This window comes from Pleurodeles waltl, chromosome 11 (assembly GCF_031143425.1).
Source record: "Pleurodeles waltl isolate 20211129_DDA chromosome 11, aPleWal1.hap1.20221129, whole genome shotgun sequence".
NCBI classification, from domain to species: domain Eukaryota; kingdom Metazoa; phylum Chordata; class Amphibia; order Caudata; family Salamandridae; genus Pleurodeles; species Pleurodeles waltl.
Window position 1 is genome coordinate 313,582,185 of NC_090450.1, and position 21,760 is coordinate 313,603,944.

At 44.3% G+C, this 21,760-nt stretch overlaps 1 protein-coding gene across 1 annotated transcript; it reads right to left on the minus strand.

The window, feature by feature from the left end:
* Positions 1-277: 277 nt before the first annotated feature.
* On the minus strand, positions 278-10,296 carry LOC138265658 (zona pellucida sperm-binding protein 3-like). Its single transcript, XM_069213566.1, has 9 exons — positions 9,878-10,296; positions 7,589-7,710; positions 6,493-6,596; positions 6,230-6,407; positions 5,206-5,326; positions 5,031-5,122; positions 4,425-4,519; positions 1,113-1,205; positions 278-435 (listed from the first exon to the last, which is right to left on the minus strand). Exons 1-9 carry the CDS (start codon positions 10,259-10,261, stop codon positions 308-310), a joined length of 1,317 nt encoding a protein of 438 aa, XP_069069667.1. The 5' UTR covers positions 10,262-10,296; the 3' UTR covers positions 278-307.
* Positions 10,297-21,760: the final 11,464 nt, after the last annotated feature.

A 21,760-nucleotide genomic window follows, 5' to 3' on the forward strand; every position in this document is an offset into this window, starting at 1 on the left:
TCCTGTATCACACCTGCCCCACCACAAAAAAACAAAAAACCAGCATTCAGATACTTGCCATAAAGCTAGTAAATGCAAAGGTGTTATCAGCAACCGGTATCCATTTCTAGACTTTACCTTAAAACGCAGATGGTAAAGAGGCGACTGTTTGTTCCTAGATAATGTCACTTAATGCTTACAAACCATAACCCCCTTCCTTTGACAACCAGCAACTTCCATTCTCCTTCGGTACAACAGCTGTAAATTGGACCAGACACAAAATCCAAACAAAGAAATATCCATAGCCATCCTTTTATTCAACAAAAGTTCACACTTTAGCAGAACTAGCTCTGTATTTTTTATACAGGACAGCTCCTACAACCATTAAAGAAACCACTATAGCAGAAGTGATCAAGGTGAGCCCCAAGACCATCCAAGTATTCACACCATCAGCACCTGGAAGAGAAAGTAAGGTAAGCTTAGGAGGACCAGATATAAAAAACAAAACACAGAAACTATTGCCATTCCTCCTAAAGTTCATCCTCATGGTACACCATTTAGGCAGATAGTGCAGGCAGCAGGATCCTCTCTCCAGCCTCCCCACTGACAGGAGATGACTGGTAGTAGCCACCATTAGGGGTGGGCAAAGTCATTCTGCCTGAAAAATGTGGGGACTCTTGGCCAAATTCTGCATGTGGAACTTTCCACCATGAGGCTTCAGAAATGTGAATGCCATTTAGCGTTCCCTCGTGCCTTTTTCTAGTGTGGCAGTCATGTCAGATGGCTGCTTTGAGTAGATTTTCTGCCACTAGGGTAGATGTTCTACTTAAGCACCAGCAAAACCAACATGAATGGCCATGCGCCTAGAATGGTGCTATTTGTGGCGATTTATCAGTGCAACTCATGCTGCATTGCAACACATGTGTATTTCTGCTACTTAGCAGAAACTCCACTGTCAATTTTTATGCAACAGTGGCATTCTGCAGTGTGAGGATGCACGATCTGCCCACCAGGAATTCTATGCATACAGCTGTTTTAAGCTGAATCTTATTGTGGAATAGCTGCAAAGTTTCTCTAGACAAAAGAATTGAAGTGCCACCACTAGCCTTTAAACGAACTGAAAAGGGACGTACTGCGCAATGAAGTCACATCTCCCATAAGGCTGGGGATATTTTCCTGCTGCAAGATTTCCAGAGGTCCAAGGACAGCTAGTTCTTTGTAAATAGCTTGAAAAAAAAAAAAAAAAAACACAATTAAATTGTAAAAGCATGTCGTCTCAAACCAGTTCAAGAAACAATAAAACTGCCATTTCTAATCCCATGGACAAAAAGGGTGAGATGTGATAGAATCAGTGCCTCCATGGTTCCAGGTAGCAGCAAGTGACCGGATGCGGAGAATGCCTTTATGAAATTTGATAAGGTGTTTTCACAAAGGGTGGTTCCACCTAATCCAGAAAGGCTTTAGTCTAGCTGCAGTAGTGACAGTGAAGTGCTTGGGAGGTTAGACTCATAAGCAATTTTCCACTTGAGGGCCCTAGTGTCTAAATAAACCCACAATTCACAAAAAAAAAAAAAAAAAATAACTGCCCCTAGGGCCTTAAACTTTCACATCAAGAGGTGGGGGGGAAATATGACAAAAGGAAGTTATGCTGCGCTCTCAAAATGCTATCACAATATTGCTTAAGCCTTTATTTCAAGATGTGAACAGACCAAAGTGTTCCATACACATTTTTTACTTCTTAACGAATGGAAAGCATAACATCCAGGTGGATAGAATCAATTAAACTAGAGCATTACAGGTGAGAACACATGTACCACCCCACCCCCCCCAACCCTCATGTCAGACTTAGTGCTCCCATTGCATGTCCACAGGTCATTTGTAAGGATAAACTTCTTGCTGTAATACAGAAGCAGACTACCTCCCTCCCCCCCCCCCCCCCAGAGGGGAACTCGAGAAACTACAGTTATCTCAATTACAAAAATCCTCTTGGAAGGCAGCCAAAGGTTGAAATTTGAAAATTAGGTCAAAAAAAAAAAAAAAAAAAAAAAACACACACACCACTTTCCCCTGGGTTTCCAACTACCTCAAGGGGGAGGGATCTCACTGTTGTTAGTGACAGGTATTGAACATCAATCTAAGCCATCCAAGTCGGCTACAGGCAGAAATTTGCCCAACACTGGCATCTAATCATTCCATCTCCCCTTTTGGGTTGAACTCTGGGCAACCAGATTCTCAAAACCGCTAGTCCAGGACTCCTACAGTTCATAACTACACAATCCACCCCTCAACGCTACTCACCCTGGGTCAGACCCAGTCCACCCTTCTTATAAGAAGATGATCACTCAGGCAAGCGAGTGTATTCCATGTCAACCAATAACAAACCTTGTTTTTAAGGTCTGCATGAGTCTCACTAGTGTCTTGAGGAAGAGGTTAGTGGGGAAAAATAAAGTTGAAGTACCCCCAAATAAGAACTGCATGCTGGGGAGGATTCAATCAAATTTGGGACTGAATCAGTCACTTTAGTCTGCTGGTTGTAGTGGACCACAGTTACACTTGTTTGAAGCCTGCCACACCACACCCAAATTCCTTGCCATGTTGGTGACCCTCTGAATGTGGGGCAAATGTTCATACCTTCTGGCAGCATGACTTTCTGCATCACCGTTTGAAGGAAGGCCACACTGTGAGTAGAGCTTGCCTCAGGTGTGGTAGTTTCAAGTTGTGCAGGTACTTCACCATAAGCTCAAGTCAATGTAGTTTTTCTGCCAAGGACACCAAACATGCCCTAACCAGCATTTCAATCAGGTCACACTATCCCAATCAGTAGCACATGAAAGGTCAGCCTGTAGCAAGGATGAGTCCACAGATCATTCTATTACCTTTCTTATCCTTAGCCTGTGGAGAATAGCAGCCTCCCTTTTTGGCTTAAGGACCAGTATTGCTAAGAAGCCTGGTAGTGGATCTACAGGGAGACAAGCTAACCAGCAGTCAAAACCTGTATCTTGGCCAAAGTAAGGGATTGGAACAGTAGTGCCTTGGGTGAATGCAGCCGTGAGGCCCTCAAGTAAACATACTGGCAAGACTAGAGAAAATCAGAGGCAGCTCTAAAAGTCCAGAGACAACTGCCTCAGCTAGTCTGAGCTCTGGAAACAAGCCTTATAGCTCAGGCTAAAATGGAGTCCAGAAATGTACCATTAGGCCGCTTGTCACACCATCCTTCTCCCACCATGGCTTTCCTCTTCCCCATAGCCTCTGTATTAGTCAGGGGCACATCTAGGCTAACTTTAGGACCAAGAAACTGGGCCAATCCCAACCTCGTCCAGCAGCAGATAGGCCCAGGCTTTGCCCAGGTGTGTCCCATGCTGCAGGAGTGCAAGAGGCCAATTTATGCACCTCCTGCAGCTCCCTCTACCGCTAGGAGTATGAACTATGGAGTTTGTAGCTCCTGGCAGAGTCCCAATGAGTAACATTGCAACATCTGCTATATAAATGTGAAACTGACCGGTAATAGGTTTGTCAGCAATATTAGGTGAGGTTATAAGGCATTTTAATTATTAGTTTTCCATTTAAGTGAATTTTGATGCAGTCCATACACTATTTGGGTATTAAGAACTCAGACGTCTGCAGATCCCACTATCTTTCCAAGAAAGACAGCTGTATTCATATTTCAGAAGAAATGACAAATCGTAAGTGTGCTTTACCATAAAGGGGAATTAAGTCAAGAAAATTTGCTTTTTGCCCAGCCTTAAATCAATGTTATTGAACAAGGATTACCCTAGAATGTTGCTGAACATTTGTGGGGATTTGAGATCTGTTGACCAGTCACTGAAACCCCCTTTGTAAGGTTCAGTGAGTTTACCGACCATTAAAGAGTGCACTGCTGAAGTGGAGCCATTTGCTGCAGTATCACCAAGGTTAGGAGGTTCGATGTTGTCACTTCCAGCATTATTTTACATTTTAAGAACATTTCAGGACCCCAGAGCCCTATGGGCAAGCCAGTGTTAGTGCTTCATATGGTAGATAAACTGCAAACAAATATCCCTCTAGAAGAGCTATATCCTATCCTGACTGGTGATTATAGTTCAGTGCCAACTCAGATGTACACCTGAAACAAGGTAAACCCGGGCTCCCGGGAGTAGTTCACACAGCTTTAAATGGGCTGGTACTGAGTACCGACACTTTATTTTACGAGGCAGAGTACCTGCACTTCAAGAAAAACCTAACACTTCATTGGAGAGTACCGGCACCTAGAAACAAGCAGGTGTCCTGATAGAGTGCCTGTACTTCTATTTTTTTCATTTCAAGCAATATATATGCATACATACAGTAGGGCAGATTGAAAGGGCTGGGTGTCAGTGTCAGGTTAAAGCAGCACAATCTTGTCAAGGCTCTAGGTGAGATTTTGGTTGTAGATGGTGCGTCTGACACTAGAACAAAGTGTCACTCACCTGGCTTGGAACGGGTGTGCCTCTTTCTCCTTGCGGCGCAATCTGAAGAATCACAGCAGCTGCAGATCTCAAAGGCGCCTTCTACAGGAAACCAACTGGAAAAGCAAAGCTCATTACACCACAGTATCCACTACCAGCACAGAAACAAGCATTTGTAATGCAACTGGTCTCGCGTTAGACCGATTAGCGTTGTTAACTCCTAATCGGACTTTTGTTGCCACCTGAACCAATAAAGAAAACAGTTTCACATGCGAGCCGATGGTCGCCATAACATGCAAAGCGCACGACTTCTGCCCAGCGAGGTCGCGCTGCACAGGAAACGAAAAGATGTAGTCCAGAAACCAGCTGAAAACATGGAGCTTCAGTGCGCTCGAGGAGGGCTAAACCCCGGAAAAGGCATGAGGAATGCATGCCTGTCACGAATTGAATCAATCGTTTTAAAGGCAAGCCCACGAACTAATTTAAGTGACGGGCGTGACATGGACGTGGTTAGAAACCCAGAGATTATAACATGGTCTAGAGCGCTTGCGCGCGCTCGACCCTAAAAACTCTAAAACTGCTCCTTCGTACATAATGCAGGAAGCCAATCCACCTTGAGGGACTCACCTACTGTTCTGTTTGTTGTAGGAACAAGCCTTGTTCAGGCTGTCTGGATCCCGGATACTAGGAATAGCTTTCAAGTTGCATGTGATGTAAATCTAGGGAGTCGAAGAAACCTCGATTAGGCTAAGGAGAAAGGTGGGTGATAAGATCAGTCTTGCCAACAATACCATACGCTCACCGAGGAGCTGGAATCGCCAATGAAAATAAAAGAATCAATTGTGAATTGCAGCTTGGCCTGTTGAAGTCTTGGGGTTGTGAATGCGGAAGAGGAATCGGACAGCTTCCCATCAACCAGGCATCTAGATACAAGGATATCAAAATTAAAACAAATTTAAAAAAAATAAAAAAACTACACATTCTCCCACAATTTCCTGCCAGGCCCAAAGAACACCCTCTGCAATTAGTAACGAAATATCGACAGAAGTGAAACCAGATACACAAATTCATACCACAATTAAATCGGATGAACCTCAAATTACGTTTACCCTGCGCATCAAGACAAATAAAGTGGAAACTTGAGACAATTCAAGCTAGAACTAATTGTTTCACTGAGCGGAAAATGGTTCGTGACTGGCAGAAGCTTTGTGTAAGCAAACACAAAACTTAAATCTCTCTACCAATTGAATAGTAATATTTATAGCCTAGAAAATAAAAATTTGTAAACGTCCCTGGTAACACAAAATTGGCTTACCGGGATTCACATTTTAAATTAGGTTAACCGTTGTTTGGGCAATGAAGGGGAAAGTGGTTTAAGTGACTTCACAAGTAATTGTGCCTCTCCCAATAATACCTGGGAGTGTTATTACAGATGTCTACGCATGTACAGAGCAGGCCAATTGAGCACTAAAAACCAGAACCACCCTTTGGTACTCCATCATTCTCTGCAGCTTCTCTCAGTTTTAGCTCCGTACGTTCTAGAGGCTGATATTCAGGACACCAATTTAAGTCGAGTTTCTTTGCTCCAGCAAAAAAACTACACATTCCAAAAAGTGTTCCCCAAGTACATCCCACAGGTCCCCTTCGTTTTATGTCAGTCTTGTGTACGTTAGTGGTTTGAGTGCAGATAAGCGAGGAGACTTTGCATCAACCCAGAACACAACACTTTAATGGAAAATAATTCAGGTGTTTTAAAACTAGGAAGGAAAAAAAAACTAAAATAAGTTGAAGAACTAGCCTACATTTCTTCCCTACCCTTCTCTTACCCATTCGATTTAATGAGATCATATCTAGGGGTGGACCTCCTGTCTGGAGTCAAGGTGGCCACACAGCTATCCACGAAAACCCTGAGTGGAGCATGGTTTCCAGGTTGAACTGAAGCTTCAATGTTAAAGACGTCTCCCAGGTGGAAAGTGGTGCTGGTTCTGACAGCACTCCAGTCATCTAGAAACCAAACCAAATAAAATTAATTTATTGAGGTCAACAAGCTGGCCTGATAAGGTTTTATGCAGCCATTTCCTGGACCTACCATTCATCAGTTTCAAGGAGAATAGCAGGCTCCCCTCAGAGGATAGAGTGGAGCTGAAAGGGATCCAAGTTGGCTGGATTGCGTTGCTGCTCACATTCCCACTCCTAGAACACAGGTTAGAAACAGTTTTAGGGATGACCCATAGGTCCAAGTACCACATCAATACCACGAGCACCTGAGCTTAGGATATTATTCATGTAAGTGCTTGGCAAAGTTAAGCTGGCAGCATGCTAGTCCACCACACTTGCTTTGGTGTGAGATTGGTGTGTTGCAGTGAGTTCTGATCAACCAAAAGGAAGCTTTTAGTCACTCTTGGTCAGATCACTGGACTGGATAAACGTGGGAAGAGAAAAGTGGTGTGCGCATAACTGCTTAGAAAGTTGCTGCAAGCACTCATTGCAGAATTCTCAGGCAATGAAAAAGCAAAGTAACATCTAGTACTAGGAACAGCATTCGTGAGAGTAGTTCCATAGGATCCTAGGACACTAGGAGTCTGTAGGGATCCACTGCATGTGATCTAAGGCAACATGTTAAAGTCATTGCCCAGGTAGAAGATGTTGCTGGCTCTGACAGCACTTCAGCTAAAAAGCTAACAGACGCCAACAGCAACAAATACAAGCAGTTACTGGAAATTGTTTATAATGTCTCAATTAATTAAATTGTGAGATCTGTTCAAGCATTGCTTGTCTTTGCAATGAGAGGGGTTAGTGCAGGAGGGTTGATGGCAGCCACCCAATATAGGAGATTATACGATTCGTCCTGAATGCAGGTTAGCATGCTACGATATCAATTCAATCCTGCACTACGTATGAACATTACAGCAATGGTTCGTCTGCAATGATACAGGCTACCATTAAGCTCTTATCCATCAGGTGTAAGACAACTGTAGCCTCTGGCACGCAGATTAGCCATGGTAACAAGTGCAGTTCATGCAATTTTTAAGCTAGTCATGATCCTGTGTCTCACAGCACTAGGGTCGAGATGTCCAAGAATGTTGTTTTGGTACCCTGTGGAAAGAGTGATGTGACTGCACAGCTAGCAAGAGGACGGGCACCTGACGGTCTACTGTGACTCGATGTAAGATATGTCAGTTTACCTTGGATAAATGCACTGAATGACGGTTGAAGTTGGGTTGGTTCTGGTGATTACTCTGCTTCCATCAGACCAGGTGGGGTTGTATGACAGAGTGGAGCTGTAAATTAGTGAGTCTTCTGTCACCTGGACAAAGTGGGCAACACGGAAGGAGTTAAAACTACAAATTAAGGACAAAGAATTGCAACAGAGACATATGAATTCAAAGGACATTAGTTTTTCGCAAAAAAAAAAAAAAAAAAAAAATACACACAACACAGAAGTTCAGAAGAGTATTAAGTACTAAATTGTAGTTTTAGAAAACCTGTAGTCTTAGTGGTTGCAAGCAACCGCTGCCAATGTAAAAGGTTGACCAGTTAAACAAGTTAGTGCTTAATGCTTCTGAAATACATCGATCCATTATGAACGTACATGCTGCAGGGAACATGTTGGTTATAGTGGGTCGAAGTAGCTGGCTGTGTTCTTCAGCTTCTATTGGTGGGTATGGGTATTGTGGACCGCCTATTGCATCCAAACGGGGGATGTACAACTACTTTTGTTCTGCAATTAAACTCCCTGTTATGGGAGTCCTAGTTCAGTCAGTTCTGAGATACCTGCACCAGTGTGTTTTATTTACAGCACCTTTTTCTGTGAAAAAAAAAAAAAAAAAAAAAAAAACCTGGAGACACTTTGTTGCATTCGTCTAGTCTACTCTTGGAAGTCACTTCGTGACAGTTCTCACGTGCACTGAAGCCATGCGAATCACAAGTCAGAGGAGAACCTTGACCACAAGTACAGAGTAAACATTTGATTTATATTTGGCCTCAAGAATATAGTTTCGATTTATGCCCTACCTTCCTAATGTAAGGAAGGAGGCAAGCACTCCATGTTCCAGAGAACATGTTGGCTACAGTGGGTCGGAAGTATGCCAAGAAGTGATCTGCTACTGACCAGTGCAGATATCCTTTCAAATTACAGCACTGGTGAAGACATCTTTCTCCATCCCGAGCAGGACAATCCATGTTAGAGAAGCACCAGATCTGAACTCTGTATCCGAGGGCTTTAAATGGGCCGGCACTTTGGGAGGGAGTGTACCTGCACTTCGATATAAACGCGAGACTTAATTTGAGTACTGGCACTCCTCAGAAACGAGCAGGTACTCTGAGTACCTGCAATTCTATTTTTCCATTTCAAGCACTGCGTATCCCACCCTCTCTGGGCTTCACTCGAGTTGTAACAGATTTTTCTTAAAAAAAAAAAAAAATAACCACGCCCTCCTGGTTTAGTGTCTTAAACTAAGGTGGTTCGCTAGCTATTTAGAGAGCTAGAAGATGCAACCCCTAGACCTGTAAAAGGTGGATGCTTCTAGGGGGGAGGGAGGAGCTGGACTTGGAACAGTTAAAGAAACACTACTGCCACTCTGGTCTTTAAATACACCCTCACTTTAGCACGGACGTACTCCCGACCCTCCGTTTCAGAAAGCCAGCACTGCAGTAAATACGAGCAACGACTAGAGTCCCTCCCACAAACTGGAGGGAGTAAGAGCAACGACGTGTCCGAGCCGGGCAGTGCAGGACAGACGCAGTGAGAGTAGAGAGTAAGAACGGACCAGTGGAGGAGCCAGTGCCTTGGGCCCTAATGCAAAGGAGGAAACGTTGTTTGAACTATGAAACACAGCAATAAATTCAGTCGGCCCTCAAAGCCTCTCTGGTGCCGCTGTACTTATCGCATCAATGGAAGCAACGGCCACAGGATGGCTAAGAATCGCCAATGTTAACAAGTTTTATTTCTTCGAGATCTAGAAATACTTTATATCATCAACTCATCGCCACATTTAGTTTAAAAGAAGACACTAACCTGGTCATAGATTTTATCAAACATAAATGTAGTTACTTTTGCTCAAAACTTCGAGAGAGATAACACCTAGTTGTACTATCGCCACTTCAGATAGCCCACCTACTTACGGTGACACCCCACAGGTGTGAGTCACGCAGCTTGAGCCGACTCCTGTGTTAACATCCCTCTGGGTGTATATTTTTAAGCGCCAGTGGACATGGCGTGGTCAGCAAATGAGACTGCAGAAGACACGGGTGTTCAGCTTCCCGTATCCATACGGGAACAGTTCATCCAAAGTTTAGCTTTCCTATGCATCATAGGACTTGTAGTCCCCCTTTTTCCAATTATAGATTTAAAAATACAACTGCCAGAAATTGAAAAAAACGGAAGCGGGCCTGAACATGTGTAACTGAACACAAACACATTAACAAAACCCCAATATCCAAGAACCCACCAGCGCGAGACCACGGCGACTCACCTGTAAAATGTTGCCGCAGTCCTGAAGCGCGACCTGGAAAATGACCGTGTTATCCGCACCGAGGGTCGTGTACCCACAGAGAGATGGTCCCAGTTTAAGATCAGCTGCCTGGACCAGCTTGCCTGTACCGAACAGGTCCCGCTGGACAGACACCACCATCCTGGCCTCCTCACAACGTACCAACACCGGTTGCAGCGGGGGCAGAGCTCGACTTCCAGACAGACTCCACGGGCTATTAAAGAACACTCCTGGAGCAGCCAGGCGACTCTCTGCCAGGCCCAGCTGGGACCAGCCTCCTATGGAAGACTTGCCCCATGAATTAGCACTGAATGCCTCATAGACCAAACACAGGCACACAAACCATAGAAACACCCTCTGGCCCATGCTGACGGTGCAACTCACGCAGCACTAACAGAAAAATGCTTCTATACAGAAGAAGAGCCTTTCAACTCTACTTTATAGTGCAGCCCTCACCAGGCGCCAATTAACCCCCGCCCAGGTCACGCGCCTTGTTGTTCCTGGTCACAGTATAGGATCTCCAGCTGGGGGAGATTTAATCAACAAACAAAACTCCGAAAGAAAAGTCTTGTCTCCAAAATTAATTGGAGTTATCACGTGCCAGGTGTGAGTAGTTCTGCCGCTGCTGACCTTTTAATGACTCCTTGATACATTTAGTACTTCACTGCTTTGCGCGTTCAAGCAGAACATTGCGTCTCATGATGGAAATAAAAATACTCGACTATGTGCACAGCGCAAACCTGAAGAAGCGCAACGGAGGTATCGTTATGAGATCTAAAAATCTGAGAAGATGACGAATGACGGGCTGTGGCAAGTGGAGAAAGACCGTGGGCTTGCGGCTGGCACTCCATGGCAAACAGGCAGCGGTGTGAAGTGGGCATACTACAAGAACTGCTCTGGTCTAAGGGTATAAGGTGTACAACTATTTGAAGGCACTACTATATGCTTAATATCTTTATCAAGAACATGCTTCTCAGCTAACATCTTTTTCAGGCTTATAGTGATGCCCTCAAAACTACATGCCCCAGAATGTAATTTGCTGTAGGCTGAAACACCAGAACGGTTTGAAGGGGTAAAACCTGGTCTAGGCCTACCTGCAGTTATTTATGAGGACATAGATCCCAAGTCCTTTTTCTGCTTCTTGATGAGCTTCTTAAGTGCCCTGTAGGACACCATGTTCTGCTTTGTGATAGGCACTAGCACTGGGCTGAATTCTTGGTCACCCGGTACAGATCTCAGTGCCTGCAAGTAATTTAATTTTTTAAAAAGTGCACGAAGAAGGTGTAGATAAAAAAGCACAGGGAAACTTGGACCACACAAAACGCACACATTTTTTAAAACGTAGTGATGCACTTTTTATAGTATTAGGTTGAGAGAGCGTAGTTTAAATATTACCTATTTTAGATGTGAAATGCTTATATTTAACAATGCTGCATTAATAATATTCATTGAAATGTATTTTAAACGTGAGAGTTAATGAATGCATATACTAATATCGATAGGAAGAAATGATTGCTTGTGTTTTGATTAATTGAAAATGTTAACACGTACGAAGATTGCATTTATTAGAATCCATAAGCCTTAAGTTAGCGTGAGCCGAAGAATTAGCTGTGTAGCTCTCGTATTAAAGCATATTTTTCTGTTTCTCCAGTGTGCTGACTTGCAAAAGGCCATGACCCAGCATTTGTTCTCTTCTTTGTCTTTCTGCAACAGTGCTAGATTTTCTCATCCGCATGCTAGCTGATTTAATATAAAAATGATACGCTTTGCAACAAAAAATAGAAACTTTCAAGAACATTCTACCACGGAAAAGAGAACTTTTGACCCGAAGAACGTGCCAGAGAATGAAATAACCCCGGATATGCCACCTACGAAAAACGTCACTTATGAAGACCAATCAAAATGTTAGAAGCTATCGTAAAATGACAAGTGCATTACTGAATGTATAATTTGATAGGTTACAGATAGTGGGGTAAAGTGACTATCCAATAGAATTTTGGGGGAAGGTATTGCCAAAAGAGGATAAAAACTCATGACACAGGAGACCTAGGTAGGGATAATATGGATTGCATCTAGAAACTCTGTCACTCTGTTCGGTGACTTGAGACTTAATAAACCATCCTCACCCTTAGTTGCCCCACCTCACTTTCCTCCTTATGAGGGAAGTGTCCCCTGCCTTAGACTAGATATACTAACGGCGATCTAACTGATGTCCTGAAGAAGAAGACTGATCCTGTATGCTGACCTATCTCGAGGAGGGTAATTATGCTGCTGCTATTGAAATTCATCTATTTGCCTTTTCTTCCTAGGTACCAACTGCTGTAATTTTGAGTAGAGACCTTAGTTAGATGTTTTCCAAATTGATGTTCTAAATTGTTTTGCATGAAGCCCAACATGCTGATGCTATTTAGTGGTTAGAGGAGGCATTCACTTTGACTAACGCAACTGACATGACTGACGTGGTACTATGCTGAACTAAGACATACATGAGGTTCTATGCAATTTGTTTGATTTGCCTTTATATTGCTATCTTATGTTTGTGATCTTTGCATTGTTGAAATCTTATCATAGTTGTCGTATTTTGACTATGTTCTTTTGTTTCTTGGTTTTGAGATAATACATCTGCTATTAGATTGTAATCAATAGGGAATAAAATACACAAAACTTCAATAAGGTGTGGTTATTCATGACCGAAAGGTCATGGTTGCGTCGACAATTTTAACTAATGTCTAAATTGAGATATATTGTGGTGATATATGTTGATGATGTTATTGATATATTGCTTGACATTTTGATTAGTTATCTCGTTCTACGGTGTCTCACCACTGGGTTCAAAGATTCATCGGCCTAAAACGAGTCCTAATGTGTATAAATTGACATAGAAGGACGCGTTAGCAGTTCTGGTAGCAGAGAGGCGGTTTGGCCCTTGGGGGCCCTAGAACGGAGTTTCATTGTTTAATTTGTTTTTCTGTCATAATGCAATTTGGAGGAATGATGGGTTGCTAAGCTCGCCATGGCTTTCCTGGGATCTCGGAGCCTGCCTAAATGAGTTGGGTATGTTCTCGGCGCTATAGTGTGCGTGGTTAGGGTCTTTGCGCTTGCCTAAGCTTATGCAACTTGCAGGTGGTTGTGAAAATTTTTGTGTGTATTAGGCCAAATTAAGTGTTGTTTAGCAGGAGTGGGCGTACTCCACAGTATGAGAGTAGGGAAGTCGGCGTACTTCATGTGAATGTAGCGCTTGTTGCTCAAAATTATCCAAGTGGTTGGTTGTTGTGTATGGACCTGTCGAGGTCTAAGACTCCGTAGTATTGAAGACAAATGTGGTTTATGTTGTAATCTGTATGGTTTAATAGGTCAATCGGGCGTGGTTGACAAGTCGAGTTTGAATTGTAACGTGTGAATGAAACCCTCAATGGAGATTTGACAAATTCTAAAGTGCACTAGAAGGAGTCATTGACAAGTCGAGAGTAGAATTTGCGGGTCGAATTCTGCTTGCATATGCGGGAACTGATAAAGAGAGAGTAGCGGCTGAGACTTCAAGTGAAATCTCTGTAAAGTTCTGAAGCGAATGTGTTACCCTTCCTGTAGTAAATCAACAGATTTGTGTTGTTGTTATTTTAAGGTGCTCGTGATAATTTGCATTAGTTTGTGTGAGTTGTAGAGGTCAGTAAAGAGCGGACAAGCCGCAAGACTTTGTCAGCTGCAGTGTGTGTGAGTATGACGTCAGTGGTGCCGCGCTGAGATAGGTCGGATGTCGAGAAGGATCGCGCACGGATTGGCTGCCGTCTGTAAGAGACAATAGGTTGAGAAAGGGTGAGTGAAGAGTGTCGTGGGAACTAAGCCATTTCTGATTAAATACGAAATAAGAAAATCGCAAAAAATGAATTTTGTCAAAGCATTCAAGAGCGCTCTAAAGGGAGATGTGTATATTGTTGCAACCGATGGAGGACCCACACCACCTGAGGGTACTCCGGCTTACATGGTTATGGAAGAGAAAGGTGTCGCACCTTGTTTATGGATGAAACAGTGGCGCAAATTAACAGAAAAAGAAGGGTGTTTAGCGTTTCCAGAGCATGGGACGTTTAATCCAAAGGTACTAGAAAATCTGAGGTGGATGTTAAGTACACAGAAGCCACCTCCGAAACCGGCACAATACGAGGATTTGGCAATTTGGGACTTGATGGCTCTTAAGCATAGACAAGAAAGGTTTCAGAGAAGGTTGAGATGGGCAGAAAAATCATATGCAGAGGCTAGGTGGGACAACGAGAGCAAAATGTGGAGAAGGGGAATCGTAGATGGGTTAAAGTTATTCCCAGCAATAACCCAGGGAGAAGAGACACAAGGAAAGAAAGCCTCATGTAAAACCGATAAAGATTCAGGCAAAACTAAAGAAAATAAAAGGTCCTGGGAAGAGGAAGATGATTCAGATGATGAGGAATTTATGGATAGATTGTTACATGATCGTCCGCCACCATATGCAGTGAGTGACAATACTCCAAGTACTAGTTTGGATCCTGGGAACCAGACGCAGGAAAAAGGAGTTACTGATACAGTACAGACTAGCGATACAGCTTTGATACAGAATGGTGTCAGTGTACCCACTGTACCAGACTTGCCGATACAGTTGCAGCCTCCTCCGCAGATAAAGAGAATCTACCCTGATGTCCCAGTGCTTGAGACTACTACAAACTTGATAGTGCCGCCAGACCAGATATACACGAAGCCAAAGTTAATACAGATTGAATCGACTCCAAAGCTAATGTCTCAACCACCACAGTTGATACCAGGATATAATCCTGTAGCGGGACCACCGTTAGTACCTGTACCGGGTACATTGGAGCAGACCTATGGTGTTGAGGCTCCAAGAAGTCTGGGTCCAGGTCAGACGCCTGCAGCTATATCGTTACCCATTACTGTTGGTCCCCCCATACCATTGTATGCGCAAGGTAAATCAGGGATGTGTGATCAGGGAGTGATGACTCAGGAAGCGATAAGAGGAGGACCTATGAGAACACCCCAGATAATGCCCCCTGGAGAACAAGTAAATAAGTCACCGAGACCCTTAATGGACCTTAGTCCAGTAGGGGCACCTCTCGAAGTAATGCGTCAAGCAGGGTTGGGAGTTTTAACTCCCCAAACTATGAGTACAAATACCTCACATACCCCAATGATACATGCAGGGAATATTTCACTGCAGGGTTTTACAGTACAACAGTTAAATGAGTGGTTAGAGAAAACTTGTACCTCACAAAAGACTGCAACGACTACCATTGAACCTGAGAAAGAAAAACAAGATGAATACTTGAATTTTGTACGGTTAGGAGCAGAAGCTGCTGAGTTAGTGGAAGGGGCAATGGGAGTAAATAGGTTGGAATCACACCGAGGCAGAATTGAGGTACTTATGCCCCAAGATTACCAAAGAGGTAGGCAAAGTACATCAGAGATTAGCGAACTTGGCAGACAAATACAATATTGATATCGGAAACACTAAGCATTTAAAAAGGAGTTACAGACTAGATTTTGATTCAAAAGATTTTGAACACATGAGATCTGCAGGCATGAAGACACATCTGAGAGAACTGTTGCAAAGTGCACAAATTTGGGGTGCATTGGAGAAATGGGAAGGCCGATGGGCAAAGAAAAGAGATAAGGGAAAGGGAGACAGTCCAGGGTCCAATGAAGTTAGGACGTCACCTGACCTGGGATCAGTAAAAATCTTACCTATGAGAGAGACAGCTGGTGGTGTTTTAGTACATGTGCCGTGGTCTAGAGGAGATATTTTATCTTTTACGAACGATTATCCTAGATTAAGAGAGAAGCCGATTGAGTGGTATCAACAAACGGACAGGTTCGTGAAACTTGCAAAGTGTCTCTGGGAAGACTTGAATACTTTATTTGGGATCATTGTTCTGCCTGATTTGTGGCTCGAGTGCAAGAGAGGGGTAGATTGGCCAACAAAGGAGCCGGCAAGAGATAAAGTGACTGGAGCACCTTCAGAAGAGGTGATGAAATATTATCATAAAGCAATTGAGTTCTTGAAACAAAAGGTGTCGCCGAAGGTGACCGATTGGCAGAAAATCGACCGGACCTCGCAAGAGGTTAAAGAGTCAATACATGCTTATTACGAGAGATTGTTGAAAGCGTTCAAACATTACAGTGGTACTGAGACTATCGAACCGAAGGACATGAATCACCTCGTGTTTAGATTCGTTGAAGGGTTGAGACCAGAAGTTAGCCAAATGATTAAGAATCATTTGATTTGTTGGCAAGCTAAACCGATTGATGAGGTGTTGCAGTATGCAAAATACTGTAGTGACGAGATTGAGTTAAAGCAGAAAAAGTTGAAGGAAAAGGTGATGGTGATGCAGATAAGGGCTGCACAAGCCGGAATACAGGGTAATGGAGTTCAGCAAATGATACAGCAACAACCGCAAATTAATGGTGTGTTTCAGGCTCAACCAAGAGGCCGAGGTCGAGGGTTTGTGAACCATGGTTCGGACATGAATAATGTTGTTGTTCAAAATGATGTTCAAGGAGTAAAAAGGATGTCACCATGTCACGCGTGCGGGGGCATGGGGCATTGGAAACGGGAGTGTCCGAATATGGTGCAGGATGGTGCAGTTCAGCAGAGTACTAATGTTGGTACCTTACAAAATTCACGAGGTCCAAAAATGAGACATCAAAACCCAAATTATCAGAATAATATGGTACAAATGCAAGGGGTACAGCCCATGCAGCAGATGCAAATGCCGCGTTTTCAGTCAGTACAAATGCAACCAGTGCAGCAGCAGATTCCTATGGTGCCTAGACAGCAAATGCAATTACCAATAGCTCCGATGGGACAGCAACAGGTGCTGCTTCCTCAACAGGTCACAGGCCAGGTAACAAATCAAAATAATACTGTGCAACAATTCCCATTACGAGGTGAAAATGACATGAATGAGGATTGGTCAGGTGACAGCTCAGACAGTAAAGAGTGCAGGCTTGCAGCATCTCTAGAGGTGGATCAGAGAGGCCCATACGTAGAGGGAAAAGTAATGGGCTATAGGGTTTCATTTTTGGTCGACACAGGAGCTACACGCTCTACAGTCCGAAGTGCAGAAGTCCCGAGATTACCTTTCTCAGGGCGTACTATACGAGTGTTTGGTGTGGCAAATCAGTACCTGACTAATCCGATTACTGATCCAGTGCAGGTTGAAATTGGCAATTTTCAAGGGCTGCATAGATTTGTTGTATGTGATTCAAGTCCAGTATCCTTACTAGGAAGGGACTTACTGTGTGTTGGAAAATGGGTTATTGGTAAGGGCAGGTAGGTACCTACACCTAGCAACAAGCCACTAACCTCCACTTAGGTCCAGTTAGGTCTCAGTAAATTAACCCCAGCTCAACCCTTGGTAGCTTGGCAACGAGCGTCAAGGCTTAACTTAGGAGACAATGTGTAAAGCATTCAAATATCACAAAACGGTAATTAAATAAAACACAGGAAACAGTTTAAAAATCCAAAACCAATTTGTAAAAATAGTTTATATTTTTATCTTTAAAATGACACAAAAACGAATAAAATCGGATAAGGGGAACCGGAGATATGAATTTTTAAAGAATTATTATTTTTCTAGCGCTTAGAAACAAAAAGCGCTAATCGGGTCATCTGGTTGCACCTCGACCGGGGCAAAGTCAAAGTTTCAGGCCGACTGCGATGGAGCCCTGCTCGGCTACAGGTCGCGGGAGGCCTCGGTTAAAAAGTTACCTTCTGACTTAGGGGGTGATTTTAACCTTGGCGGACGGCGGAGGCCGTCCGCCAAGGTACCGCCGTGAAATGACTGCACCGCGGTCAAAAGACTGCGGCGGCCATTTAAAAATTTCCGCTGGGCCGGCGGGCGCTCTCCGAAAGAGCGCCCGCCGGCCCAGCAGAAATGCCCCTGCAACGAGGACGCCGGCTCAGAATTGAGCCGGCGTAGTTGCAGGGGTGCGACGGGTGCAGTTGCACCCGTCGCGTATTTCAGTGTCTGCAAAGCAGACACTGAAATACTTTGCGGGGCCCTCTTACGGGGGCCCCTGCAGTGCCCATGCTATTGGCATGGGCACTGCAGGGGCCCCCAGGGGCCCCGCGGCACCCCCTACCGCCATCCTGTTCATGGCGGGTTTCCCGCCATGAACAGGATGGCGGTAGGGGGTGTCTGAATCCCCATGGCGGCGGAGCGCTCTCCGCCGCCATGGAGGATTCAATGGGGCAGCGGTAAACCGGCGGGAGACCGCCGGTTTACCCTTTCTGACCGCGGCTGAACCGCCGCGGTCAGAATGCCCTCGGGAGCACCGCCAGCCTGTTGGCGGTGCTCCCGTGGTCGGTGACCCTGGCGGTCACCGGCCGCCATGGTCAGAATGACCCCCTTAGTCTTTATTTTGAAGATTTTCTTCAGCGGGACGAACATGCCAGTCCTATCCGACCTCCTGGAGCCCTTCTCCGGATACGCGATGCTGGAATTCTCGGTGGAGATTTTTACCTTCGGACTTAGTCGTTTTTTCGAGGTGAAAATCCTTCGACTGGGGTAAACCTGGATCTTGATCCGACGTCCAAGGAGCCCTTCTCGGATACGATGGCTGGGAGGTCCCGGTCAACTTTTTACCTTCGGACTTAGTCTATTTTTCAGAGATTTTTCTTTACCGGGACGAACCACCAAGTCAGGCCGGGTCGCGGTTGAGGCAAGCCGGCTAGAATTTCCACGGCGGGTCGGTCCCTCTATGGAGCTTTTTTACAAAAATTCTCAAATCTTCTCCAAACTTCTGGGGCTTCACCCAGATGTTCTTTTAAGGTTCTTTTGGGGTCCACAGCTCACCCCAAGGGTCCAGAAGTTCTGAGATGGTCCTTGGGGGGGTGCAGACTACAACTCCCAGAATGCACCTGGCGCAAACTCCTTTTTGGCCACTGGGCAGTGGTCAGCTGGTCGCTTTCTTCAGGAGTTGGTGCAGGGGACTCTGGTTAGCAATTTTTCACCTGTAGCAAACAGGGAGTCCCTCCTTGAACCAGTTGAAGCCAGGCAAAGTCCTTCTTGTGGTGAAGCCCAAGTGTGCAGCTGGTGCAGTCCTTCTGAGTGCAGGTTCCAGGTGCAGGCCAGGGGTCCAGCAGGGCAGTCCTTCTTCTCCTTTAGTTCTTTTCTTGTTGAAATCTGGTGGGGATCTGAGGTGTGGGTGCAGGTCTGCCAGTTTTATCCTTGCTCCTGGGTGAAAAGCAGGGGGGTCCTGGTTCTCCAATCAGGGGCAGGGTCCTTCCCCCTGCGATGACCACTTCCTGGGAAGTGTGGCAAAAATCCATCCCAGTGGGCAACTTTCTCTAAAAATCCATCATGGCTGAATCTGATTTTTGGAGGTTACATCTGGCTGAGCCCACCCACTGGTGTGGCTAAAAATCATAAACACACCCCTCTCCTGCCCTCTCCTAATCTAATCAAGGGGGTACCTAGTTGTCTGGGGTTGCAGGATGTGGGGGTGTTGCTGGTTGCTCCAAATGTCCTTCTCTGCCTTTGAAGACCAGTTTGGCAGCCCTCCCCCTTCCTGCCTCACCATCTGCTGAGGGGAGATTCTCTCCCACAGGCACATTCCTTTGTGTGAAGCCAGGCCACTTCACACCTCATCAAGGCAGCTTGGCTAAGCGGCTGCAGGCTGGCCAATCAGAGCACAGCAGCAAAAACAATGCAGGGCTGAAATTGGCAACTTTTTAGGTAAAGTCTAAAACTTTTTACCTGAACAAGTTATATTAAATCCCACAACTGGAAGTTGTGGGATTTATTACAACAATTAATTTAATACCAAATTCTTGGTATGCAACATTTAAGGAGACTTTAAAATTTAAAATAAAGTCTCCCCATTCTAGCCTATGAAGGCCATTTACTTCAATGAGGGAAAAACGAATTTGGCTGTTTTTACCTCACCAGGGTTTATAAATCTATTTTTATAAAGTCCCTGCTTATAGTTACATGGCACCCAGCCCTAGGGGCACATAGGGCACACCTTAGGGGTGACTTATATGTAAAAATAAGGTCGTTTAAGACTTTGGAACTACTTTTAATTCCAAAGTCGAATTTGCATATAACTTTAATTTAAAAGCAGCCAGCAAGGCAGGCCTGCCTTTAAAATGACACTGGGCACCTCAGCAGTGCACCTAGGTGTGCACCACCTAGTCTGTGGTCCCTAAACCTACATGCCCTAACATATACTAGGGACTTATAGGTAGGTTAACTTAGCCAATTATAACTAGCCTAATTTGCATATTGATTTTACACAGAGCACAGGCCCTGGGAATGGTTAGCAGTACCCAGGGCACCATCAGAGTCAGGAAAACACCAGCAAAAAGTGGAAAATGGGGGCAAAAAGTTAGGGGGCCTCTGCAATCAGCCCTGTTTTCTCACACTGTGTAAAACAAAATGTTCAATTAACTGTTCCAACAATGGAATAGAAGTACAGACAAATAGTGACGATGAGGGAGATGAGAGTAAATTCATAGAAGAAGAAGGAGAGACAAATGAAGAATACCCTTTGATTACTTTATTCCCGATGCATACTTTGATTGACCTACCTGTCCAATTACAAGGAACAGTGACAGAGAAAGTGTGGGATTTGACTGGAAAGGAAGTGGGATTAATAAAAGGGGTAGAACCAGTCAAAGTTCAGATTAAACCGAATGCAGTGTTCCCACAAGTATCACAATGCCACATGACCCATGACGTCCTCATTGAAGTGTCACAGATAATTGCAGATTTTCTTAGACAGGGAGTCCTGAAAGAAGTCTTGAGCAGTCCGTGTAACTCTCCCATTATGGGTTTAAAGAAACCCTGTGGGAAAGTTCGAATTGTGCAGGATTTGAGGAAAATAAATGAAATCGTGATAAAATGTTGCCCTGTGGTACCTAACCCAGCGGTAATAATGTTCCAGGTTCCTTGTGATGCTGAGTGGTTTACTGTGATAGACCTGTCACAAGCATTCTTTTCGATACCTCTTCATGAGGATAGCCAATTTTTGTTCAGTTTCAAATTTTTGGACAAGGTGTACAGTTGGTGCAGAATTCCTCAAGGGTTCTTGGAGTCACCATCCATCTTCAATCAGATATTGAAGAAGGACTTGGAACCTCTTGTGCTGCCTTTTAATTAGACTCTTGTGCAGTACATTGATGATTTGCTAATTGCATCCAAAACCAGAGACAGTTGTAAATATGATACCATTGCATTATTGAATCATCTGGGAAAGAATGGACACAAGGTGTCACCCAGAAAGTTACAATACTGCCAAAAAGAAGTGAAGTACCTGGGACATTTGATTGAGAAAGGGTCCCGAAGAATATCAAAGGAAAGAATAACAGCTGTTTTGCAGATGAATCCTCCAACAACAAAAAGAGATGTCAGGATGTTTTTGGGAATGGTGGGCTACTGTCGTCAGTGGATACCCAACTTCTCAATCATCTCAAAGCCTTTAATAAAATTGACAGGAAAAGAAGTCAAGGATGAGCCATATGCAATAACTTTGACAAAAGAGGAGCTTGAATCATTCGTAGAATTAAAAGAGTGCATGTGCAGGGCACCAGCATTGGGAATGCCTGACTATGAGAAACCTTTTCTGTTGTTTTGTCATGAACGTGATGCTTGTTCTTTGTCTGTTTTGACACAGGTCCACGGAGATGCAAATCGCCATGTAGCATATTTTTCAGCTACCTTGGACCCTGTCGCAGCAGCCTCACTGGGTTGTTTGCGGGCAGTTGCAGCAGTTGGTCAAAGCCTTTCACAATGTGAAGGTATAGTCATGGGATACCCTCTGACAGTAATGGTTCCACATTCAGTTGAGATTCTGTTGACACGAACTAAGACACAACACATGACA